The 22,338-nt window shown below is 34.3% G+C and overlaps 1 protein-coding gene across 3 annotated transcripts in view; it reads left to right on the top strand.

The window, feature by feature from the left end:
* Positions 1-17,562, top strand: part of LOC127801972 (glycerol-3-phosphate acyltransferase 9) — a 38,923-nt gene extending 21,361 nt beyond the window's left edge. For all 3 annotated transcript variants that reach the window (XM_052337552.1, XM_052337554.1, XM_052337553.1), the window contains exons 6-13: positions 13,324-13,419; positions 13,537-13,633; positions 14,059-14,146; positions 14,226-14,322; positions 14,487-14,572; positions 16,403-16,522; positions 16,609-16,707; positions 17,303-17,562. In XM_052337552.1, coding sequence (XP_052193512.1) covers positions 13,324-13,419; positions 13,537-13,633; positions 14,059-14,146; positions 14,226-14,322; positions 14,487-14,572; positions 16,403-16,522; positions 16,609-16,707; positions 17,303-17,351 — 732 coding nt within the window. In that variant the 3' untranslated portion in view covers positions 17,352-17,562. The remainder of the gene's footprint in view (positions 1-13,323; positions 13,420-13,536; positions 13,634-14,058; positions 14,147-14,225; positions 14,323-14,486; positions 14,573-16,402; positions 16,523-16,608; positions 16,708-17,302) is intronic.
* Positions 17,563-22,338: the final 4,776 nt, after the last annotated feature.

Below are 22,338 nucleotides of genomic sequence, written 5' to 3'. Positions count from 1 at the left end.
CCTTTTGGTAAGAGTTGGATTGCGCCCAACAGCTACTAAGAAACTCATCAAGAAATACTGTTTCTGGTACTGGTATGACTCTCTTCTGGAATTTTTACAGAATCATTCTGAACGCTTGAGGGAAATGTTTTTTATATCTTGGGAGAGTTTTTTGTTACTAACAGTATATTAAGAACATAATTACCTGAAATATGTGTATTCTATCAAAGAATAAAAACAGACTACTTACAGTGGAAGATTATCCTCAAGCAAAGAAAAAAAGGTAAGAATATGGAAAGGACTCAGAAGGAACACAAGGTTTGTTCCTAAGCCACAAAAGGAGACAAGAATATTTTCTCTTAGACAAAGAAACTGATCGTTAATGTTTCCAAAGTTCTCAAACTTCGCATCCTCCAAGTATGCAAAAGTACAAAAAGGAATAGAGTTCTAAAATCAAAATTGACTCCATTTGGGCAAGCTGAAGACCACACCTCCAAGAAACCAAGAAATGAAGCAAATGATCCATCGACTCGGAACCCTTCTTGCACAAAAGTCACCATTCAATTATCTCTTCACCATGCTTTTAAAGTTATATCTAAGACAAGAATGGAGCCAAGAGATGTAGTCCAAATGAAAAAAGGCACCCTAGGAGGAGCTCTGTTCCTTCATACCAGCATCCATGGGCAGGCTTCTCTAGCTTTATCTTTTTTGGCTGCATAGTGAGTGGGCATAAAAGGGTCTGCACAATCTCTATCGTTTCCTTTCATTGCTCTACAATGATTATGTAACAAGTCAACGATGCAGTGGAGCAAGCAATGTTAACTAGTTTAACGTTGAAACTGAGGACGAAACTGACTTTAGAAGAATAAATCTGATATTATTCAAAAGCTGCTCTCTAAACTTAGAACAAGAATATTTATAGGCTAATCCTAAGCCTTAATCAACCAGGAAAAGGAAATCCTAGCTGAATTAGGAAAAGAAAAACAAAATTGAAACTGAATCAGGAAAAGTCAAATCCTGACTGATATAGGAAACTTAAGAAAACTAATTGAAGTAGAAAACTGAAATCCTAATTGCAGTAGAAAACTACTCATTTGGCTTCTTCTGGACTCTTTCAGGCTGGATGTTCCACATCAGTCAATATCAGGAACCCTAATGTTCTATAAAGGGATTCCTTATTATTTTGTATAGCAGTTAAAAGAAGCAGTTGTACTTCAACAGCTGCTGCTTGAGTTGTACTCTGTAATTGGCTTGGCACCAACTTAATAGCTGTGGAATTAGTATGTACACTAATCTAGCCTAATGAAAAGGCATTGAGGTATTATTCATTGAAATTTTGATTCTCTCTCTCTCTGTCTCAATTTCTCTCTCTCGATTCTCCTTTCTCTCTCGCTTCCTTCTGTTCTCCCTCTATTTTCTCTCAATTCTCTCTCATATTCTGCCTTAATTCTCACCAATTGAAGAGAATTAGCTTTGCCAGATCTCATGACCTAACAATTTGGTATTAGAGCAGTTCCTTGGCCTTCAATTTCTCCTGCTTGTAAGAATTTTGCCATGGCTGACTGTACAAGAATGAACCAGTTTTGAGTCACAATTGCAACAAGTGACTGTGACAGTCTCAAATTTGTAGTCTCATGTTGATTCGTTGGAAGTTGGATTCAACATAAACCAATATTGTTGAAATCGAGATTTTAAGTAGGATCGAAGAATAGTCCATAAAATCAAATTGTAAACTCAGATTGTAAAATCGTAAGATTTTAGAAATAATTAAAACTACCCTTTAATGTATGTAAATATATGTTCTTTATAAAAAATTAATTAAATTGCTTAATAACACGATTATTACAATTTACAACTGTATTCCTTGTGAATAAAATACATGTATGTACCTATTTCAAAATAACTTCATCTATTGATTTCAAAAATACTAAATAATGTGAAATTTATAAATATTAAGTCCATCATTGTTATCATTCATTAATAATCAAAATTTTAAATATTAATTTATATATTATGTAAATTTCAAAGCTTATCAAGTTTACCATCGAGTTTACAGTATTGAATCGCGTGTCAACTCTAATTCTATAAAAATTTGAGTTTATAAGCGAGACAACTCGTTTAAAGATACATGACTCATGAAGTCGTATGAGTTGACTCGCGAGTTTGACAACAATGGCAGAAACCTTGGATCGAAAACTTGAGACCTTGGATCGGAAGTTTGAGACGATGGATGCAACTATGGAAGGCCTGACAAGGAAATTTGATGGATTCATGTTGATGTTCTCTAAGATGCCTCAGGTAAGTATATCTTTGGATTTTCCTCCTAGAGAACGGACTGATTCAATCCTTCAAGGATCTGGACCAGCTCCTAGGACAGCTGGTTCATTGAATTTGGAGGTGGAACCTGCTGTAATGGGAGAGAATTCAAGGAAGGAGCTATAGGAAGGCGGCAGGAAATATAGGCTACACCTAACGAGCCTTATTTTTCAATGCCGAAGTTGGACATTCCTATGTTTGAAGGACAGAATCTGAGATGGTGGATTAGGTGTTGTGAGAAGCTTTTTTCCTTGTACCATATATCGGATTAGCAGAGGATTATCTTAGCCTCTACATACCTGAATGATGTGGTAGATTCTTGGTTTCAAAGTTGGATCCAGATACAAGACCATTACAATTGGACATATTTTGTTGAAGATTTTTGTGCAAGATTTGGAGATAGAAATATGACGGATGTAGTAGAAGAGTTTAACAAACTGAAGCTAGAAAGTTCTGTCTAGTAGTATCAAGTGAAGTTTGAGGAGTTGAAGTCCTTAAATGTTGAATCTCAATCTGTATCTAATTAAGGCATACTTTGTTTCAAGATTCATCAGTGGTTTGAATGAAGAACTTATGACCTACAGTTAAGATGCTTCAACCAAAGATGGTTAAACAGGCTGTAGATAGTGCAAGGTTGGAAGAGTTAGTTTTGGAAGCAATAATGAGGAAACAATGAATTCGTTTGAGAGGAACACACTTGAATTCAAATCAACAAGGAGTTCAAGTGGTGGTGATGAATTGTGGAGCTAGTGAAGAGATTGTGAAGAACAATTTGAATTACAGAAACACTGCAATTCAACCAGTTGCTGTGTTGAATCAACCTGGAGGGGGAAGATCTGGAAATGTGGAACAGAGGAGACAAGCTGACCTATGTTTCAAATGTGGAGACAAATATGTGCCAGGTTATCAATGTAAAAGACAACTGCTAATGCTGGAAGGAGATGAGGAAACAGGGGAGATAGAGGAAATTACAACAGCAGAAAATGAATTTGAATAAACAAGTGATGGTGAATGAACAATTGTGAGAAAACTTGGTATATTATTTCTTTTTCACTTGATTACAATATGTATAGGAGAAAGAAATCAATCAAATCCCTAGAACTAAGGAAAAAAGGAATATTAATTACATCATTTACTAATTTATATCAATCAATCAATCCCAACAATTAAGATTGATTATAATCAATCCCATAGATTGTGGGATAAGATTGATTATAATTAATCCCATAGATTGTGGGATAATTGATAATCAATCCCATAGATTGAGGGATTGAATCTATGGGATTGATTATCCAACAAACTTTACAACAAAGAATTCCAATACTCCCCCTCAAGTTGGATTGTAAATATTTATCAAACACAGTTTGCAACTCAGATATTCAAAATGTGCCATTGGAAGTGCTTTAGCAAGGATATTAACAGTCTATAAATTAGAAGGAATGTAAACAGGCTTGATTACATCCCCTTCTATTTTTTCTCTGATGAAATGTCAATCTATTTTCACATGCTTTGTTCTGTCGTGATGAATTGGATTTTTGGCAATGCTGATGGCAAATTGACTATCATACAGTAGCTGGATTGATCCCTTAGAAGGTATATTCAACTTGACTAATACTCTTTTCTCCCAAATTCCTTCACAAATACCGTGAACTATAGCTCAGAATTTTGCTTCTGCACTACTCCTAGCTACCACAGCTTGCTTTTTACTTCTCCATGTTGTTAGATTTCCCTAAACATAGGTACAATATCTAGAAGTGGATCATCCATCTGAGATTGAGCTTGCCCAGTCTGCATCAGAATATTATTCCACTTTCCTACTTGAGTTCTTTCTAATTAACAATCCCTTTCCTGGAGTCATTTTCAAGTATCTCAAGATTCTGTATACCACTATCATGTGTTCTTTCCTGGAGTCATTTTCAAGTATCTCAAGATTCTGTATACCACTATCATGTGTTCTTCAGTAGGATTGTTCATGAACTGCCTAACAACATTTACTGAGAATGCTATGTCAGGCTTAGTATGTGAGAGATAGATCAACTTCCCTACAAGTCTTTCATATCTTCCCTTGTCTACAAGAGCATTGTCTTTATTTAAACCAAGTTTGGTAGTGTAGTCCATAGGTGTCTTTGCAGGTTTATACCCAAATATCTTTGGAGGAAGAAAGGAAATCAGTCAACTTTGAGGGAAGTGTTGTAAGAATACTTGATGTGGAGTGGAGAAATCTTAAACTTTGAATGGAAGTCGATTGATTAGGTATGTTGCTGTAAGAACAATCTCACTCCAAAAATGTTTTGGAACATTAGATGAGAACAACAAAGACCTGGCAATGTCCAGAAGGTGCCTATTCTTTGTCTCAGCTATCCCATTTTGCTGAGGGTTATCTACATAGGATCTTTGGTGTATGATTCCCTTAGTTGATAGGTATGAGCCAAGACTAGAATTAAAGAACTCTCTTCCATTGTCAGTTCTAAGTATTTGGATGGAAGTTTGAAATTGATTTTTGATCATTGTTTTGAAATTCTTAAATATTTGAGGAACTTTTGATTTTTTTTTTTGTTGAGAAAAATCCATGTGAGTCGTTTGTGATCATCTATGAAAGAGATGAGCCACCGAGCTCCTGTGATATTTAGAACTTGAGATGAGGCCCAAACATCACTGTGGATCATAGAAAAAGGTTTTGATGATTTGTATGGCTGAATTGGGTATGAACTGCGAGAGTGTTTTGCAAATTGACAAATTTCACATTAAAAAGAAATAGCACTTTCATTTCTAAATAAACTTGGGAAAAGTTTGGATAAGTACAGAAAACTTGGGTGGCCTAGCATGTAATGTCACATCATGACCAACCTCTCACTCTCATTTTTCAACTCACTAACAAACACACAAGAATTAGTTTGACAAGAAATAGGTTCACTCACTTCTAGTTGAACCTTAAGATGATAGAGCCCAACATGACTCCTAGCACTGCCAATCTTCCTCCCCAATGTCAAATCCTGAAATTCACGGACATAAGGAGAAAAATTAGTTATACAGTTAAGTTCTTGGGTGATTTCATTTATGGAGAGCAGGTTGCAGTCTAGATTAGGAATATATAATACAAATTTGAGTGTTATGTCCCTAGATACCACAATCGAACTAGTCCCTTCAACTTTTGCCAAAGAACCATCTGCAATTTTAACTGTGAGAGCTTTATTATTAGGATAATATGTGTTGAAAACTCGCCTATCTCCTGTCATGTGATCAGAAGCATCGGAGTCGACAATCCAGGGCTTATAATGCTCTTGTTTCACAGATAAAGCCTTAAGAAAATTACTTTTTTGAGCTATGGAACCTGATCCAACAATTAGTAGGTTTTGTTGTGCTTGTAGAAGCCTTCTCAGTCCATCAAATTCCTCGTTGCTAAAGTTTGCAAGTTGCTCTGAATTGCCAGCCATGTTGCCTTGACTTTCTTTTTGTGTTGTTGTCTTTGGCTTCCAATCAGTAGGTTTTCTATAGAGTTGCCAGCAGATTTCTTTTGTTTGACCAGGGCGGCGTCAATGTTCACACTATGGCCTTCCCTCTTTTCGTGGCTGCTGCTGGTTTTGGACAACCAAGGCTGATGATTCACCACCAACAATTAATTTTTCATCCCCAACATCAATTGGCGTCTACTCTTTTCCCTTCGAACCTTAGAGAAAGCTTCTCGTAAGCTTGGCAGTGGTTTTGTGCTAAATATCCTTCCCCTTACTGAATCAAGACTTGAATTCAGGCCCAAGCAAAATTTGTAGACCCTCTTATTCTCTATAATTGTCTTGTAGAGTTTGAGATCAGTGGTGGTTTCCTAGGAATATTTTCAAAAGCATCTAATTGCTGCCAGTTTTGAAGGAGTTTGTTGTAATACTCGGTTATAGATAAATCACCTTGTTAAAGATCGTGCAACACACTCTCAATTGTCACCAGTTTGGGGGTGTTGTCTTTGTGTGAATAAGTGTCTTTTGCAGCCTCCCAGACCTCTATAGTAGTTTCATATAGGAGAAATTTTTCTCCTATGCGTGGCTCCATGAAATTTTCTAGCTAGGACATAACTTGTCTATTATCTCTCTTCCAAATCCGATAATCAACACCTTTTTCATCTAGTTTGATGATATTTCCGGTGAGATAATCTTCTTTCTCCTTGCCGCGGACGTGAAACATGAAGGATTGAGACCATTGGATGTAGTTTCGCCTATTCAATTTGTAGATGGTGATGGGTGCGGATGAGTAGTTTGACAAGTCACCCCCATTGTTGTTGTACATAACAGTTGCGACATTTGAGGAGGAGGATTTTGGAGTTTCAATTGAGAATTTGTTGGTGTTTAACATGTTAGCAATTTGATTTTGCTGCCTAGAATGAAATAAAGGCTAGGATGGTTGATGAATACTGCCGGAATAAGTAGTGTAGAATGCTGCTAGAAAAAGTAGCAGATAAAAAACTGACCTAGGACGACTGTGAGAAGAACAAGAGGCATCTAGGGTTGCTCTGATACCATGAACAATTGTGAGAAAACTTGGTTCCACTTGATTACAATATATATAGAAGGAAGAAATCAATCAAATCCCTAGAACTAAGGAAAAAAGGAATACTAATTACATCAATTACTAATTTACATCAATCAATCAATCCCAACAATTAAGATTGGTTATAATCAATCTTATAGATTGTGGAATAAGATTGATTATAATCAATCCCATAGATTGTGGGATTGATTATCCAACAAACTTTATAGCAAAGAATTCCAACAATGAAATATCTTTGCATGCCTTAAGAGGCTTAGCTAATAGCGAAATTATTAAAGTTGAAGGAAAAGCTCGAAATCACTGGCTTATGGTGTTGATTGATAAGCAGAAGCACACATAGTTTCTTGGATGAAAACACAACCAAGAAACTAGGATGTTGTCTTACTAGCACTCAGCCACTATCAGTAATTGTGGCTAATGGAGAGAAAGTGATTAGTAAATTTGCTTGTGTTAACTTCAGATGGGACATGCAAAGGGAGCAATTTATAACAGACTTGAGATTGCTGAAACTCAGTGGATGTGATAAAGTGTTGGGGATGGATTGGATGAAAACCATTAGTCCAATCAGTTTTGTTTCAATAAGCTGGAGGTCACTTTTGAAAAGGATGGTAAGAAATTGACTCTTGCAGGTAGCCTAGACACAGGCTTGTGCAAAATGATTACAGGGAAGAAGTTGTAGAGATTATTAAAGAATAAGCTGGTTCAGGTGGCACATCTATTCTCAATTCAAGCCATAGAGGAAATGGAAGGAATGCAGGAACATGCAGGAGAGATAAGGGTGACTGCCAGCAGCCAGCCTCAATCAAATTGGGAGGTACACGAACTTGATTCCTTACACATGCTTTTGAATGAGTATGAGGACCCTTTTGAAGAACCTACTACCTTACCACCTAATCGAGTTTTTGATCATGCCATTTCTCTCTATCCTAATTTTGAACTAGTCAATATTCGGTCATATCGATATCCACCAATGGTAAAGACTGAAATTGGAAGGCTAATAAAAGTTCAACCAAGCCACAACCCTTTTGCTTCCCCTGTATTACGTGTCAAGAAGAAAGATGGTTCTTGGCAATTCTGCATTGGTTATTGTTTGTTAAATCATTTGTATTAGATTAGTTGATTGTCTCGGGAGAGCAAGTTTATGTCAGGGTTATATTCGGTAGTTTATCTTTCTGTTAGCTGGTTAGTTATAACAGCCAAAGCTATTGGTTATTAGGTCTTGTTTGGTTTGCCCTTATGTTCTATAAATAAGGGATCAAAGGCCTTTTAGTTCTCACAGGTTTTATTTCTCCCAAGATAGAGTAATAAAACCCGTGAGAACAATTGAGAGCTTTGTAATCTATTGTAATCTCTGTATAACCTGGGTTTAGGGTTGTGAGAGAGAGTTTGGTTTCAGTACACTACATGTAATCGCTTCTGAGATTCAAGATAGTGGAGAAGAGGTTAAAGGTAGTCTGGATGTAGGTTTCCTATAAGGGAAACTGAACCAGGATAAATCTCGAGTCTTCTTGTGTGTGTTCTTCTAATTTACTGCTTTCATATTCTGTTCTCCTATTTCTTTTTTGTGTGGGTAATTTCGATTATCTTGAGAGTAGAGTGTTTGACTAAGTAAGGCAGAAAATTGGGACAACATTGTCAATTGAACGCCATAACCATCGAGGACAAGTTCCATATCCCTATTATAGAAGATCTATTGGATGAACTCAAACACACCTCTGTTTTCACCGAACTAGGCTTTAGATCCGATTATCATCAAATCGGGATGAAATCAGAAGACATACCTAAAACAGCCTTTTGTACCCACCAAGGGCATTATGAATTCAAAGTTATGTCATTTGGGCTAACTAATGTCCCAATCACTTTTCAAGCCCTTATGAACCAACCATATTTTTTAGCCTTATTTATGAGAGTTCATCTTAGTTTTCTTTGATGACATTTCTGTATACAGTCCTACTTTTGCTCAACATATTAACCACCTAAGAACTGCATTTGAGGTCCTTTGTCTCAATCAATTGTATGTGAAGAAATCAAAGTGTGCCTTCGCTCAAAGGAATATATGGGGCACATCATTTCTGATCTTGGGGTAAGTACTGACCCTAAGAAGGTGGCTGCTATGTTTGCTTGGCTGAAACCTACTATTGTAAAGGCTGTGAGGGGATTTTTGGGGCTAACTAGATATTACAGTAGGTTTGTTAAAAATTACAGAATTATCAGTAAGCCTTTGACAGATTTATTGAAGAAAGATAATTTTTGTTGGAATTCACGAGCTGGAGATTCTTTTGTTAAATTGAAGAAGGCCATGAGTTAAGCCCCTGTTTTGGCTTTACTAGATTTCAGTAAACCTTTTGTGTTGGAAACAGATGCAAGTAATTATGGAGTTGGAGCTGTATTGATGCACGAAGGGCATCCAATTGCTTTTATAAGCCAAGCTTTAGCTCCAAAACATTTGAAGTTAAGTGTCTATGACAAGGAGTTGTTGGTTGTGTAACAGTTGATAAATGGAGACATTACCTGGAAGGAAACCACTTCATCATTTGAACTGATCATGAGAGTTTGAAATACCTATTATAGCAGAAACTGCAAGGCTCATCTCCAAAGGAAGGGAATGACTAAGTTGTTGGGCGTAGACTACACTATTCTATATCGAAAAGGGAAGGAAAACCTAGTTGCTGATGCATTTCCCGATGTTTTGAAGATGGGACTATGGCAGCCATCACTTCCATCATTCCTGATTGGTTGCAGGAGGCGACAGCTAGCTATGATAGGGCTAATTGAACCAAGGAGTTGTTGGAACAGTTGGTTATTGATCCCTCCAGTCAACTAGGTTATACAATAACCAATAGATTAATACGATTCCATGGCAGAATGGTGATAGGAGAACCAGCTTAAGAACAAAATTCTGCAATCATTACATTGATCACCTCTAGGAGGCCACTCAGGCATTCAGAGTACTTATCATAAGGTGAGGCAGATATTTTACTAGCCGAATTTAAAGAAATATGTGATAGATTTTGTGACATCTTGTGATGTGTGTCAACACTGTACACATGAGACAGTGGCAGTACCTGGCCTATTGCAGCAATTGGCATTGCCCGTTCAAGCTTGGGTGAGTATATCTATGGATTTTGTTGAGGGACTGCCTAAATCTGAGGGCAAGGATTGTATTCTAGTGGTAGTGGATCGGTTCACTAAGTTTGCCCATTTTCTGAGCCTCTCACACCCTTTTTACACTACAGGAAATGGCACGGACATTTTTGGATCATGTTGTCAAGCTACATGGAGTGTCACAGTCCATAATTTCAGATAGGGACAACGTTTTCACAAGCTTACTGTGGCAGGAACTTTTTAGAACTTTGGGCACAAGGCTGCATATGTCTACTGCATATGATCCTGAGTCTGATAGCCAAGCAGAACGGGTAAATCAGTGCTTAGAGGCTTATATACACTGTCTCTTTGTACAGCCTAAGGTTTGGCACAAGTGGCTTCCTTTGGCTCAGTGGTGGTATAATTCTTGTTACCACAGCTCCACTAAGATGTCCCCATTTGAGGCCTTATATGATTATAAACCTCCTATTCTACCTGCCACTTTAGAATCTACAACGGTAGCTGCAGTTGACTCCTATTTACAGCAGAGACAAGAAATTTTACAGGTGCTACACAAAGAACTAGCAACTGCTCAGAATAGGATGAACAGTTTGCTGACTGAAGAAGAAGTGAAAGGGGGTTTGCAGTGGGAGATATGGTTTATATCAAGTTGAAACACTCCCATCAAGGGGCTTTTTCTCACGGACAGATTTCCAAGGTTAGTCCTAAATTCTATGGCCCATTCCCTATTGTGGCTAAGGTTGGGACTGTAGCTTATAAGCTCCATCTGCCTCCTGATACTCAGATTCATCCAGTTTTCCATGTCTCACTACCTAAGAAATCAGTGGGAGCACAGCCAATTGGTTATACCCTGTCTTCCTTTGTTTGTGATACATCTCCCACAGTGGAACCGGCTCTCATATTGGATAGAAGGGTCATTTACAAGCATGGTGCTCCCTTGACACAAGTGCTGGTACAGTGGACTCACCACCACCCAGATTACAATACATGGGAGTATTTTCCTGAACTGCTTACTCAATTTCCCTGGGCTGCAAGACTTCTTTCCATTTCTTGAGGACTAGAAATTTTAAGAGGGGGAGGGGGGTAATTGTTGGGAATCCTAATGTTCTATAAAGGGATTCCTTATTATTTTGTATAGCAGTTAAAAGAAGCAGTTGTACTTCAGCAGCTGCTGCTTGAGTTGTACTCTGTAACAGGCTTGGCGCCAACTTAAAGGCTGTGGGATTAGTATATAACACTAATCCAGCCTAATGAAAGGCATCAAGGAATTATTCATTGAAATTTTGATTCTCTCTCTCTCAATTTCTCTCTCTTGATTCTCCTTTCTCTCTCACTTCCTTCTGTTCTTCTGTTCTCCCTCTACTTTCTCTCAATTCTCCCTCATATTCTGCCCTAATTCTCGCCAATTGAAGAGAATTAGCTTTTTGTCAGATCTCAAGACCTGACAGTCAAGTAGAGCTGTCAAGGGCATAGTTATTGAAACCAGATCTTTAGCAAACCGGCCAAGGCACTGGGTCACTGGTTGAATGGTTGGTTCAAAAATTTATATATAAAAATATCACTATTTAAGTTATCTTATATGAATATATTATTAGCTATTATTAACATTTAAAAAATGTTAAAATAACTTAAATTCATGAATCACTAATTAAATTTTCAAATTTCATAATTTTAAGCTAATTAAAAACACAAAAAGGCTAACTAAGATTGGAGATTTTAAGAAGAGGGGTGAGTCAAATTGTTTAAATATTCACTTTTTTTCCTTTGTTTTTTCCACTGACTAATTAGTCCCTCTATTAAAGAAAAGAGATCTTCAAAAATTGTGGGCTATTTAGTGCTTTAGATAAAAATCAGCATTGGCTGGTCTTTTGTGAACTGATAAAACTAAACAAACTGGTAAGATTGGCCAGTATTGACTAGTTCTGACCAGTTTATACACATCCAGTGTTTTTATCTGAACCATACAATCTATGACCGGTTCATGGTGCAACTGGATGTTGCTGTCCAACTTTATTATCTATGGTCAAGGGTTCCAATTTTCAATTACAAAGGTTATGCCTAGCTTCCTCTGCTCAAGCTTCTTAAGGAAGGCTTCTCCACCTTTGTCGCGAATGGCTGCATGGAAAGAGTAGGAATAAAAGGCTCCTTCACAGGACGCCTGCCACACCATCTATCCTTTCCAGCAGTCACTCTTTAATGTTTATGTAACAAGGCAGGTAGAGCACTCTCGAACTATCACATTTTTATTCTTTGCAAACTAAATAACATCCAAACAAATCACAGAGCAGCCTGTGCCTGCTCCAAATATCCAACCAAAAGCTTTCCCTAGTGGCACTCCCAACCTCAAAAAGAGCTAAAACTAACAAAAATAGCCTAAACATGCATAATGCCCCTCCACCATCCCACTCCACTGGAATACCTAATCAAGCCTGTAGACCAACCTTCTTCCCTATAAACCAAATTTGTGAATGTAAACTTTTGGCATAATCTATCCTCTTGCTGACAAACCTCCAAAACTACTTACCTAGGAGCACAAGATTAAAGGATCTCAATTTCTTAATTCCTAAGTCACCTTCTGCTAATGGGAGGCAAACCTTTCCTAACTGATACTTGAGCTACCCCCAGAAAATCTGGTTGTAGCTTCTCCAGATAATTAGCTACAGCCTTGCCACTTCTAGGAAGTGAGTCTAGCTAGGTTCACACTTTTGAGAAGAACCAAGGGGAAGATCCATATGAAAGAGGATAACCTTCCTACTTTACACTCATAATGAAACTTCACTCTTAAGGAGATTATTCTCAACCAGACATGGCTTCAAAACATAACAGGTACCCATTAGATATCTTAATGCATCCTTAGAAGGATCATAAAAAAGAATAATGCAATCAGAAAAAAATAAAAACAATGGGTACCTTCCGAATGTTGTAAAAACCCATTAACTCAAAACCCATTTAACCAAGCTCTCCTCTTAATTCAAAACCCATCCTTTCTAACACCAGATCTATGAAAATCCAACAAACATGATCTTATGAGTTTTCACTATCTAATTTAGATATTATTGAAACATTGTATTGATCTAAAAAAGAAAAGAAAAGTTGTAAAAACCTCTATGAAAATTATTTAAAAATGATTTATTCGTTACACGTGTTATTTTTTTCCTTTAGTTTCATTTAAACATCCATTATATATTCATTAAAATTATTGTTAGATCTTAAGAAGATTTTTTAAGGTTCTCTTTTAGTATTGCAAACGTTAATTTTATAGTATATCTATTAAGATTCTTGTTCAATTTTGATAGTTTCCTAAGTCTTGGTTGCTCTGCAGCAACTATGCTATGCCCTTTCATTGAATCTGAAGAGCATTTATTTCATTTGATATGTTCTTCTCAGAGATGTCTGGTGGAGTTAATTTGCAGCTTTTTCGTTGCTTCTTGGACTGGGGTTGTCAAGTACCATGGACCACGGCCTAGCATGCGGCCTAAGCAGGTCTTTTATATTGTTATTTACTTTTGGTGTTTGCCCAAGTTCTTTTAGGTCTTGTACAAATTTATCTATATATGTTTGAATACATATGCCCTGAACTTCTGTTACCAATCTGAACAGGTTTTTGTGGCGAATCATACTTCAATGATTGACTTCATTATTCTAGAGCAGATGACTGCATTTGCTGTTATCATGCAGAAGCATCCTGGATGGGTTGGTAAGTATCTAGACTTAGTACTTGCTAACTTTTGTGGCATCAATATAATGAAGTTTTCTTTGTTGAATTATCTTGTTTTGGTGTTTACATGCCTCGCTAAGAAATAAATTTGAAGTTGCCTGACAAATTGGATGCATTAAGCTCTTTGCTTTCATGCTTGCAGTTTGTTCTCGTTATGTACTAATTCTCATGTTGTTTTCTTCCTCATAAGTTATCAAGAAAAATGTTTTTCATTGTTCTTTTTGTACAGTTGGTTACCTTTGTGGGAGTACCATATGGTTTTGAATGATATGAATCCTGTAATTTTGTTACCTTTATAGTCGTATGCTAGAGGGAAGCATGGGCATTTTAGAAAATAGGGAACACCAAAGGTAACAATATGGATGGTCATTGTGCAATGAGATTATGTTGTTTGCTGGTGGCAGGACTGTTGCAAAGTACTATTTTGGAGAGTGTAGGCTGTATCTGGTTCAATCGTTCGGAGTCGAAGGATCGTGAAATTGTAGCAAGAAAGTATGTTTTGTTGAAATGGAAACATTAATATTATAACATCCATCTTTCAGTGTGTTGAAAAATATGGGATTCTTTTCAGGTTGAGGGACCATGTTCAGGGAGCTGACAATAATCCCCTTCTTATATTTCCAGAAGGAACCTGTGTAAACAATCACTATACTGTTATGTTTAAAAAGGTAATAGTGTCAATTTCAGAATTCATCTAGTACTGGCATTAAGAAAGCTCTGCAGAATAACAACTGACGATAAGATGTTATAATGAATTTGGAGTAAATTACGCCTTTCTTTTTATTGATTTCTTGGTTATCTGTTTGACTGTTTCTGTCTTTGCTATGTTTAGGGTGCCTTTGAACTTGGATGCACTGTTTGTCCTATCGCAATCAAGTATAACAAAATTTTTGTGGATGCCTTCTGGAACAGTAGAAAGTAAGAGCTTCCTGCATATACTAGTTTTTTATGTTAGGGTAAATTACCAAAGAATACCAAACTTTACCCTTGTTTACAAATTTAGACTCAACTTTTAATTTTTTCAATAGGGACACCCAACTTCCTATTTAGTTTCAATTGTAGACTACATTTGCTCTGCTCTAATTTATCATAATTGCTAATGTGGCAAGCTATGTTAGATGACTTAATCAAAAGTTGCTGAGAGTCCGCACAGATGCTAGATTGGTGGCAAGAACTTTACCCGTCAACCAAAACTCTGGGATTTTCTATTTCCTCACTTGCTTAGGTGGGAAGAACTTGCCACCTCATCGACCAAATCATCTAACATAACTTCCAATGTCAGCAATTAACAGCAAATAATAACAGCAGCAAATGGTAGTCTACAGTCAAAACTAAACAGTAAGTTGGATTTCCCTATTGGAAAAAATTGAAAGTGAATCTGAATTTGAAAACACAAGTTTGGTATTTCTTTCAGTAATTTACCCTTTATGCTATCATGCATCAGTTGGCAAGCAATGTTATGCGTATGCTTGTACTGGTGCCTGCTTAACATGTTTGATTATTGCCTTATTTTCCTGAGATCTAAATTTCATCTTCCAATCATGAAGCACTAGATCTTGATTTATGCTTAACTTAAAAAAAAAAAATGCTAGACAGATAGAACTTTGATGTAGAAAACCCATATGGAATGATGTAGCATTACATTTTTGCAACAATCACCCACATGATGGGCCTTTTTCTTTCCCTTAAATGATTCAGTTAATGTTTATACACTATTCATATAGAGAGGAGCATTTTCTATTGACCCTTTATCTTACCAGATATTTTGTAACTTAACAATCTCTAGCTAATAATTTTTGAAGAACCAACTTTCTGCATGTTAATAATTTAATGTAACACTTTCACAATCTAGGAAGCTTTTAAGTATTAATTAAACATGGAAGATGTAATTATAAATTTATACCTAAGATATGGACTGTGAATAATATGGACAAAAAAAATTATATATTGCTTCTATGAATATCTTTGATGCATATGTGCATAATATTTTGTGCTCAAACCCATATAGTTATGTTTTCCCATTATTAAGTATCCATAAGAATTTTTTTTTTTAATAATTAGTTGTTAATTCTAAAGTTTGGAGCTCTTTTATTAACTATTTTGGGAGTAGACTGAAATCGACTCTCTAGTTCTAGAAACAGCCTCTTTGCAAAAAGCAAAGGGAAGGTTTAGTGCAAGTTCGACACTCCTTCAACCCTTGCAAAGCATGGAGCCTTGTGCATTAGAGATGTCCTTTTATGGTTTCTATATTTAATCTTGCAGTATTTTCATTGTTGTTGTGCTTTGTTTTTCCATCCGATTATGGTTTGATGGATAATTGGACATGTCCTATTTTCTACCAATTTTTGCTTTGAATTTTCAATACTTGTCCCTTACATTGAGGGCCACAGAGTAAGAGTTGTATGGTATCAGCTATTCAGCTTATAACATATGCTATCATAACATTATGGACCCTGATTTTAAGTTTTGAAGGTGTCAATCACCACCAAAGTTTGCAGTATGCAGCTGAACATAATATCTAACATCCAAAATGGAACAAACTTTTCGATTATAGAGCGCACTCATATGTATTGCCACACTTGAGGGAAATATGAGTTCTGAAATATCTTTATTGTTGTAGGTTTTAGTCCTCCTATGGGGACAAGAGGGGGCAGGGGAATAAACTTATGACAACTGCTTAAAATTAAAGCTTCTCTCTACCACTTACATTCCGCATTTAGATACATTCACATGATGTGTTATTTGTAGGCAATCCTTTACGATGCATCTACTGCAGCTTATGACCTCATGGGCTGTTGTTTGTGATGTATGGTACTTGGAGCCTCAAAATCTAAAGCCTGGAGAGACACCAATTGAATTTGCAGAGAGGTGAGTAATTGGATAAAGTAAAATGTCTGTTAGAGCTATTTCTGTTTTACTGTTGGTTTCCTCATTTGATTGGTGCTCCTATGCAGGGTCAGGGACATTATTTCAGTTCGAGCAGGTCTGAAAAAGGTTCCTTGGGATGGATATTTGAAATACTCAAGCCCCAGCCCCAAACACAGGGAAAGGAAGTAAGTGAATAGCAATCTATCTAATTGATTTATTTTTTTTAATTAATTCATTGCTATTGATTTTGCCTTTCAATGTTAGGGTCGAAGTGCCTATTCCACATTTTGATGAGTTGGCTTGTGAATTTAACTGACATTATTCTGTTAGGTTTGGCAGCTACCAGGAATAGCTTTTGACATATATTTTTGAAAGTTAGATTCTCTGTACATTCTCAAAAGTATAAAAAAATATAACCATTAAACACAATTATCCCATATTAGTTTCATCTATTTGTTTACGCTGAGCGAAGCGAAGGAAGTAGGCCATTTTATTTTTACCTGACAAGCATTTTAGGTTGGTTTCTGTTCAATGGGAACATTATTAAACAGATGGCATCTATCTTATTTCTTTCCTGAGTTATAACCACTCTCTCAAACGGGGTGATGCTTACTTGGCTGTCGTTATTGCACGTTATATTGGATTTGTTTACTTGTTTGAGTGTGAGATCTAAAATCCAAGTCATATTAGAAATCTTTTTTCATGAAGGTTAAGAAAACTAACTAGGAGAACAACACTTAATATTACCCCTTTGGGTTGTTGTCTGTATCTTGTATGCAGGCAGCAAAGCTTTGCGGAGTCAGTACTGCGACGCCTGGAGGATAAATAAAACACTTCTTCCTTCTTTTTTTTTTTTTTGGTTGGGTCTTTTGCCTTGAAATACAAATGGTCTCTGTAGCTATCACATGACGACAAGATGACTGCTGTTTCTTCTCTTATATATCCTTTCTAGTTGAATAAACAAACATTTATTTTGAGGGTTTAAAGGATGTGAGCTAACTCTGACGATCTACTAATACTTAAAGATAACTTTTGCTTCATGGAGTTACTTTTGTGAGAGCTCAGCTGGGTGGGTTGTGGCTGTGTGCTGCTCCTTGTACGGTATCATTGGCAAAGGAATATATGTCGATGAGAGTGCAGTGGTGGCTGTGTGCTCCTTGTACTCTGTGGCTTCGTATCTATATCTATATCTATCTATATAATGGGTTGGGTGGGGAAAAGGGAGATTCTTTTACGGGTAACTGTGTGAGTGGAAGCAGAAGCAGAAGCAGGTCGTATGGCAGCAGGAAAAGCTTTTAATGTTTTGTCCCGACATCTTCAACTTGGATTGTCCCGTGAATTTTGAGGATTACTGCTCCGCCTATACAGGCAGGCAGGCAGGCAGGCAGGCGCACGTGTCACTGCTACTGCTACTGACTTTGCAAATTGCAAGGTAAGGTTGAGGAGTAATTAAATTACGTAGACTTAGATTATGCTTGATTAAAAAAAAATCATTTTTTTGGTTTACTTTTTAAGAAAATACTGTAGCTACCCCTTGGGCTACTAATAGGTATCAAATGACAAAAATATTCTTGGACTAATGCAGTGATGTGAGGCGATGAAACGAAGTGAGACGTTGAGACACATGACAAAACACCTCTCATCTAAGAGCATCTCCAACGGAGCGCTAATTGCAATGCCAATTGTAATTTGGCACAAAAACATCTCTAACGAATACACTAAAATGGTGTTGGGCATAATTTTCAATCACTAAATTTAGTGTGAGTGAATAGTGTAACATCAAATTTGGTGTTATATTATTCATCTGCACCAATTTTTTTTTTCATTTTATTTTCAATTTTACCCCTTATAATTTTAAAATAACTTATTTCCTTTATTCTTTATCATTTTTATTATATTTGTGTATTTTGATTAATAATTAAAAATATAAATTAGATTATTATAAAAAATATATATCGACGAAAATATTTTATTAAGATCTATAAAATGAGTATAATATTTAATAGATTTTATAAATATCATGTTAATATAAAATGAAATATTTTTTTTATATATATAATTTTTTGTATTTTAATAATTACTTAATAGAAATAAAATATTGTTAATGTAAAAATTCAATAATATAATGAAAAGTAATAATTTTTTAATTAACTTAAATTAAAAATACATGATAAAAATAGAAAAAAAAATTAAAATAAAAACATGGCTTAAAAATAAAATGTTCTCTATTCTTAATTCCAAAGTACTATTTAAAAATTAGGAATATCATCTCCATTTTCTTCATAATCACCAAAATAGGGGCCAAAATTTGATGATACATACATTAGATAAAAGTTAGTTCTGAAATAAAAAGGAAAAAATATGAATAAAAGTTAGTGTTATGTAGTAAAGTTAGTTGTGAAATAAATAAGAAAAAAATGTGGATAAAAGAAAATAAGAAAATTAATTGAAATATTAAGTGAAAATGGTATTTATGGGAAAAATAGTTTTTTTTATTTAAAATAATAGTTGAAAAATGAGATGGATAAATAATTAGGTGGATAAACAAATAGTTTAATAAAAGTTAGATGAAAATAATTAATTAAAAATTTAGTAAGAAAATTAATTAGAATAACATATTTTGAAAAAAATTTAAAAAGATTGACTATAATTTTTAATTTTTTTATAAAATATGAATAATTATTTTTAATTATATTATACTATTAACATTTATTTATAAAATATTCTTTAAAGATTATTTTTTACACCAATTTAGCGTTACACATTAGAGATAATATTAAAATGGTGTTAAAATTTTTGGTGTAAATCATTGTTGGACACCAAATTGACACTTAATTTGGTGTCTAACATTGGAGAGAGAAGAGGTGCTAAGATATAAGAGATATTTTTATCATTTAATATGCATTTAGTAATCCAACAGGTGGCACAGAGGGACCTAAGGGACCTACCTAGCATGGTCCTACTTTTTATTATTAAATTATCTTTCTCTTGGACCTTCTCTTGGACTTGGTGGGTCTTCCCTCTTGACCCGACCTCAGTCCCCGACCCCGACCCCGACCCCGACCCGGACGGCTCCTCTAGTCAGTCGTTGCTGCTGTGACGACTTGGAGTTGATTTTGGTTGAGTAGGTAAAAGAAAATTATTAAATATTAAATATATATTATTAAATAATAAGAAACTAAAATTATATTAGAATTTGAAAAAATCAAAAGGAAAAGAAAAATAGCTACTAAATACATACATATAATCGCATTCCTAACTATAATAATAGTAAGTAATGCTAATTATTGTTTTTTTAAGTGTGATGGTTAAACTAAACTGTAATAAATGTACTTTTTTTTGTTACATTTTTTCTTTTGTATAAAATTATTTTAAATTAAAAATAAAATGCATACAATTTTTTTTAAAAAATAATATGTTTACATTGCTCAAAATATAATATATTCTTTACAATTTAATTTAATTTAATTGTGTCAGTATTTTGCTGCTAATCACTCCTTATAATTCATAAAAATAATATTATTTCTTTAAAAGACTAGTGTAATTGTTCAGATTCATTAGAGATTTGATATGAGAATTGTTGGTTGAATCAGAATTAATACTTTTTACATTTGGGTCAAATTAATTAGATGGAAGTTAAACTAATAATTAAAAAGTTAATTTGATTAGCCTTAATGGTGTAAGAATTTTTCTTTAAAGTCAGCCTCAGCATTAATTATAAAAAAAAAAAGAGAGGAAAATCTCCTGCTTACAAGGCAAATAAAGAAAGACTGATATACTATTGTTGAGTTTAAGGAAGTGTCAATAGTATTGTTATTCAAATTTAATAAAATTTCTGATCAATTTCTTAAAACAGTTCTGTACAGTAAGTTGGATGATATATTATGTTGGATGTGTTGGGCAACATTAAATTTGTTTATCGTAGGCAATTGTTTGTCGCAGGTATTAGATCATTGTCTTATAAATATTATAGAGACATATAAATTGATTTTTAAAGATGGAGACATAAACTTCACTCAAATTGACATGTGAAGTATTACAAAATTGAATTATTTAGCAACAAAAAATTAAATAAAAAAAAAAAAGAAAAGAATCAGAATTGATCAGTAAGTAAAACATCAACCTACAAGCATTAAATTTGGGAACAAATCAAGTTGAGAATAGTTTGATGTTAAGACAATAATAATGGCTAAATAAATGCTAATTAATAATAATGCATGCGCCTAAATTATTTAATGCTCTAGGAATTGGCCTTTTAAAGCCAGCCAAGTACGTATTATTTTTTTGGTTAACATATTATTACGAGTATCTCTTACTATTCGATCCCACGATTTCAGTAAGAGAGGTAAATCAAGAAATCTAACATACAGATTTCGACTCCTAGCACAACCACAAACATAAGGATGATAATCATTTTTTATTTTTTAGGGTCGTTCTTTGCCTGCTAGTATTGAAATGGCATGAACACGCTAGTTAGAAAAGGGATTTTGTTTATTTTCATGTTGTGATGGACATAAATACGGTGATCGATACAACTCTAAATATCTTTAATAAATAAATTTTATTAAAAAATTATAAACACATATAATTAATATTTTAAATCCACGTATTGAACACTTATGAACAAAACATATGATGTTTTATAAATTTATTTTAAATAATTAAAACAATTTTATATTTATATCATCTTGAAAATTTAATGGTTAACGTTTTTATAAATTATATTTTTTTATAATTATATAAAAATAATAATAACATAATATATATATATATAATATGTTTCCTTTTTTTTTTTTTAATTTTTACTATTTTGTAGATCGGTAGTTGGATTTTTCACGGTCGGAAAAATCGCGTGGCGGTTGATGGCAACGGGAGCACGTAAACGTTGCAAAGAAACAAAATTTATGGTCCCCACTGCCCACAGTTAACTTACAAATGAGTGCGATTTTGTTCACCCTTTTAACGGGGTGAACATAACCCCGTCAGTGGGTTAAAAAAATAACCCCTTTAATTAAAAAAAATTACAAAATTATTTCAAAAAAATTAATTATGTTTTAAAAATAAATTTATTTTTAGAATTTAACTAAAAATGTGACAAGATTAAAATTGGATGAATTAGAACTTATAAAAAAATAACAGATTTACAAAAATAATTGATTTATTTGATTGACTGAAAATAATTAAGTGATTGTTTTCAGTAATTAATTTATTTGATTGACTGAAAATAATTTTTTTTTTAAAACATGATTATTTTTTTAACCCCACTCCACTGACAGGAGTTACGTTCACCCCGTTAAAGGGGTGAACAAAATCGCACTCCTTACAAATGCCAAAAGACTGCTCTGCCCAATACATCCAATCAGTTAGTGCTACCCACAGTTATACATATAATAATAATAATTAAAAATTGAGATAGATTCCAAAATTGAAATTAATTAATAAAATTATGAATGTAATTATGATATATATAATAAATTAATTAAACAAATCAATATGTAACTTATCATTGAGAGTAAGATAATAAATAATAATAATAATGAAACAGTAAATTAAATTACACATAATTTAGTTCGCAATTGAAGTATTTTTGAACTATTTTAGTAAGTAGTATATAGATATTTTGGATATATAAATTTAAGAATATGTAATTTAAATTTTTTTTTAATTTTGAATACACAAATCTGAAATTTATTTTTCCATGTAGTTTAATTTTAAATCTATAAATTTCAAATGTAATAAGACACATTATTTTCAGTACTAAAATAATTTTATTGATTGAGGATAAAATGCAGCATCATATTTTTCAATACTTTATC

This window comes from Diospyros lotus, chromosome 5, assembly GCF_014633365.1.
Source record: "Diospyros lotus cultivar Yz01 chromosome 5, ASM1463336v1, whole genome shotgun sequence".
NCBI lineage: Eukaryota > Viridiplantae > Streptophyta > Magnoliopsida > Ericales > Ebenaceae > Diospyros > Diospyros lotus.
The sequence above is the reverse complement of the archived record's forward strand: the minus strand, read 5'-3'. Positions and strand labels throughout refer to the sequence as shown.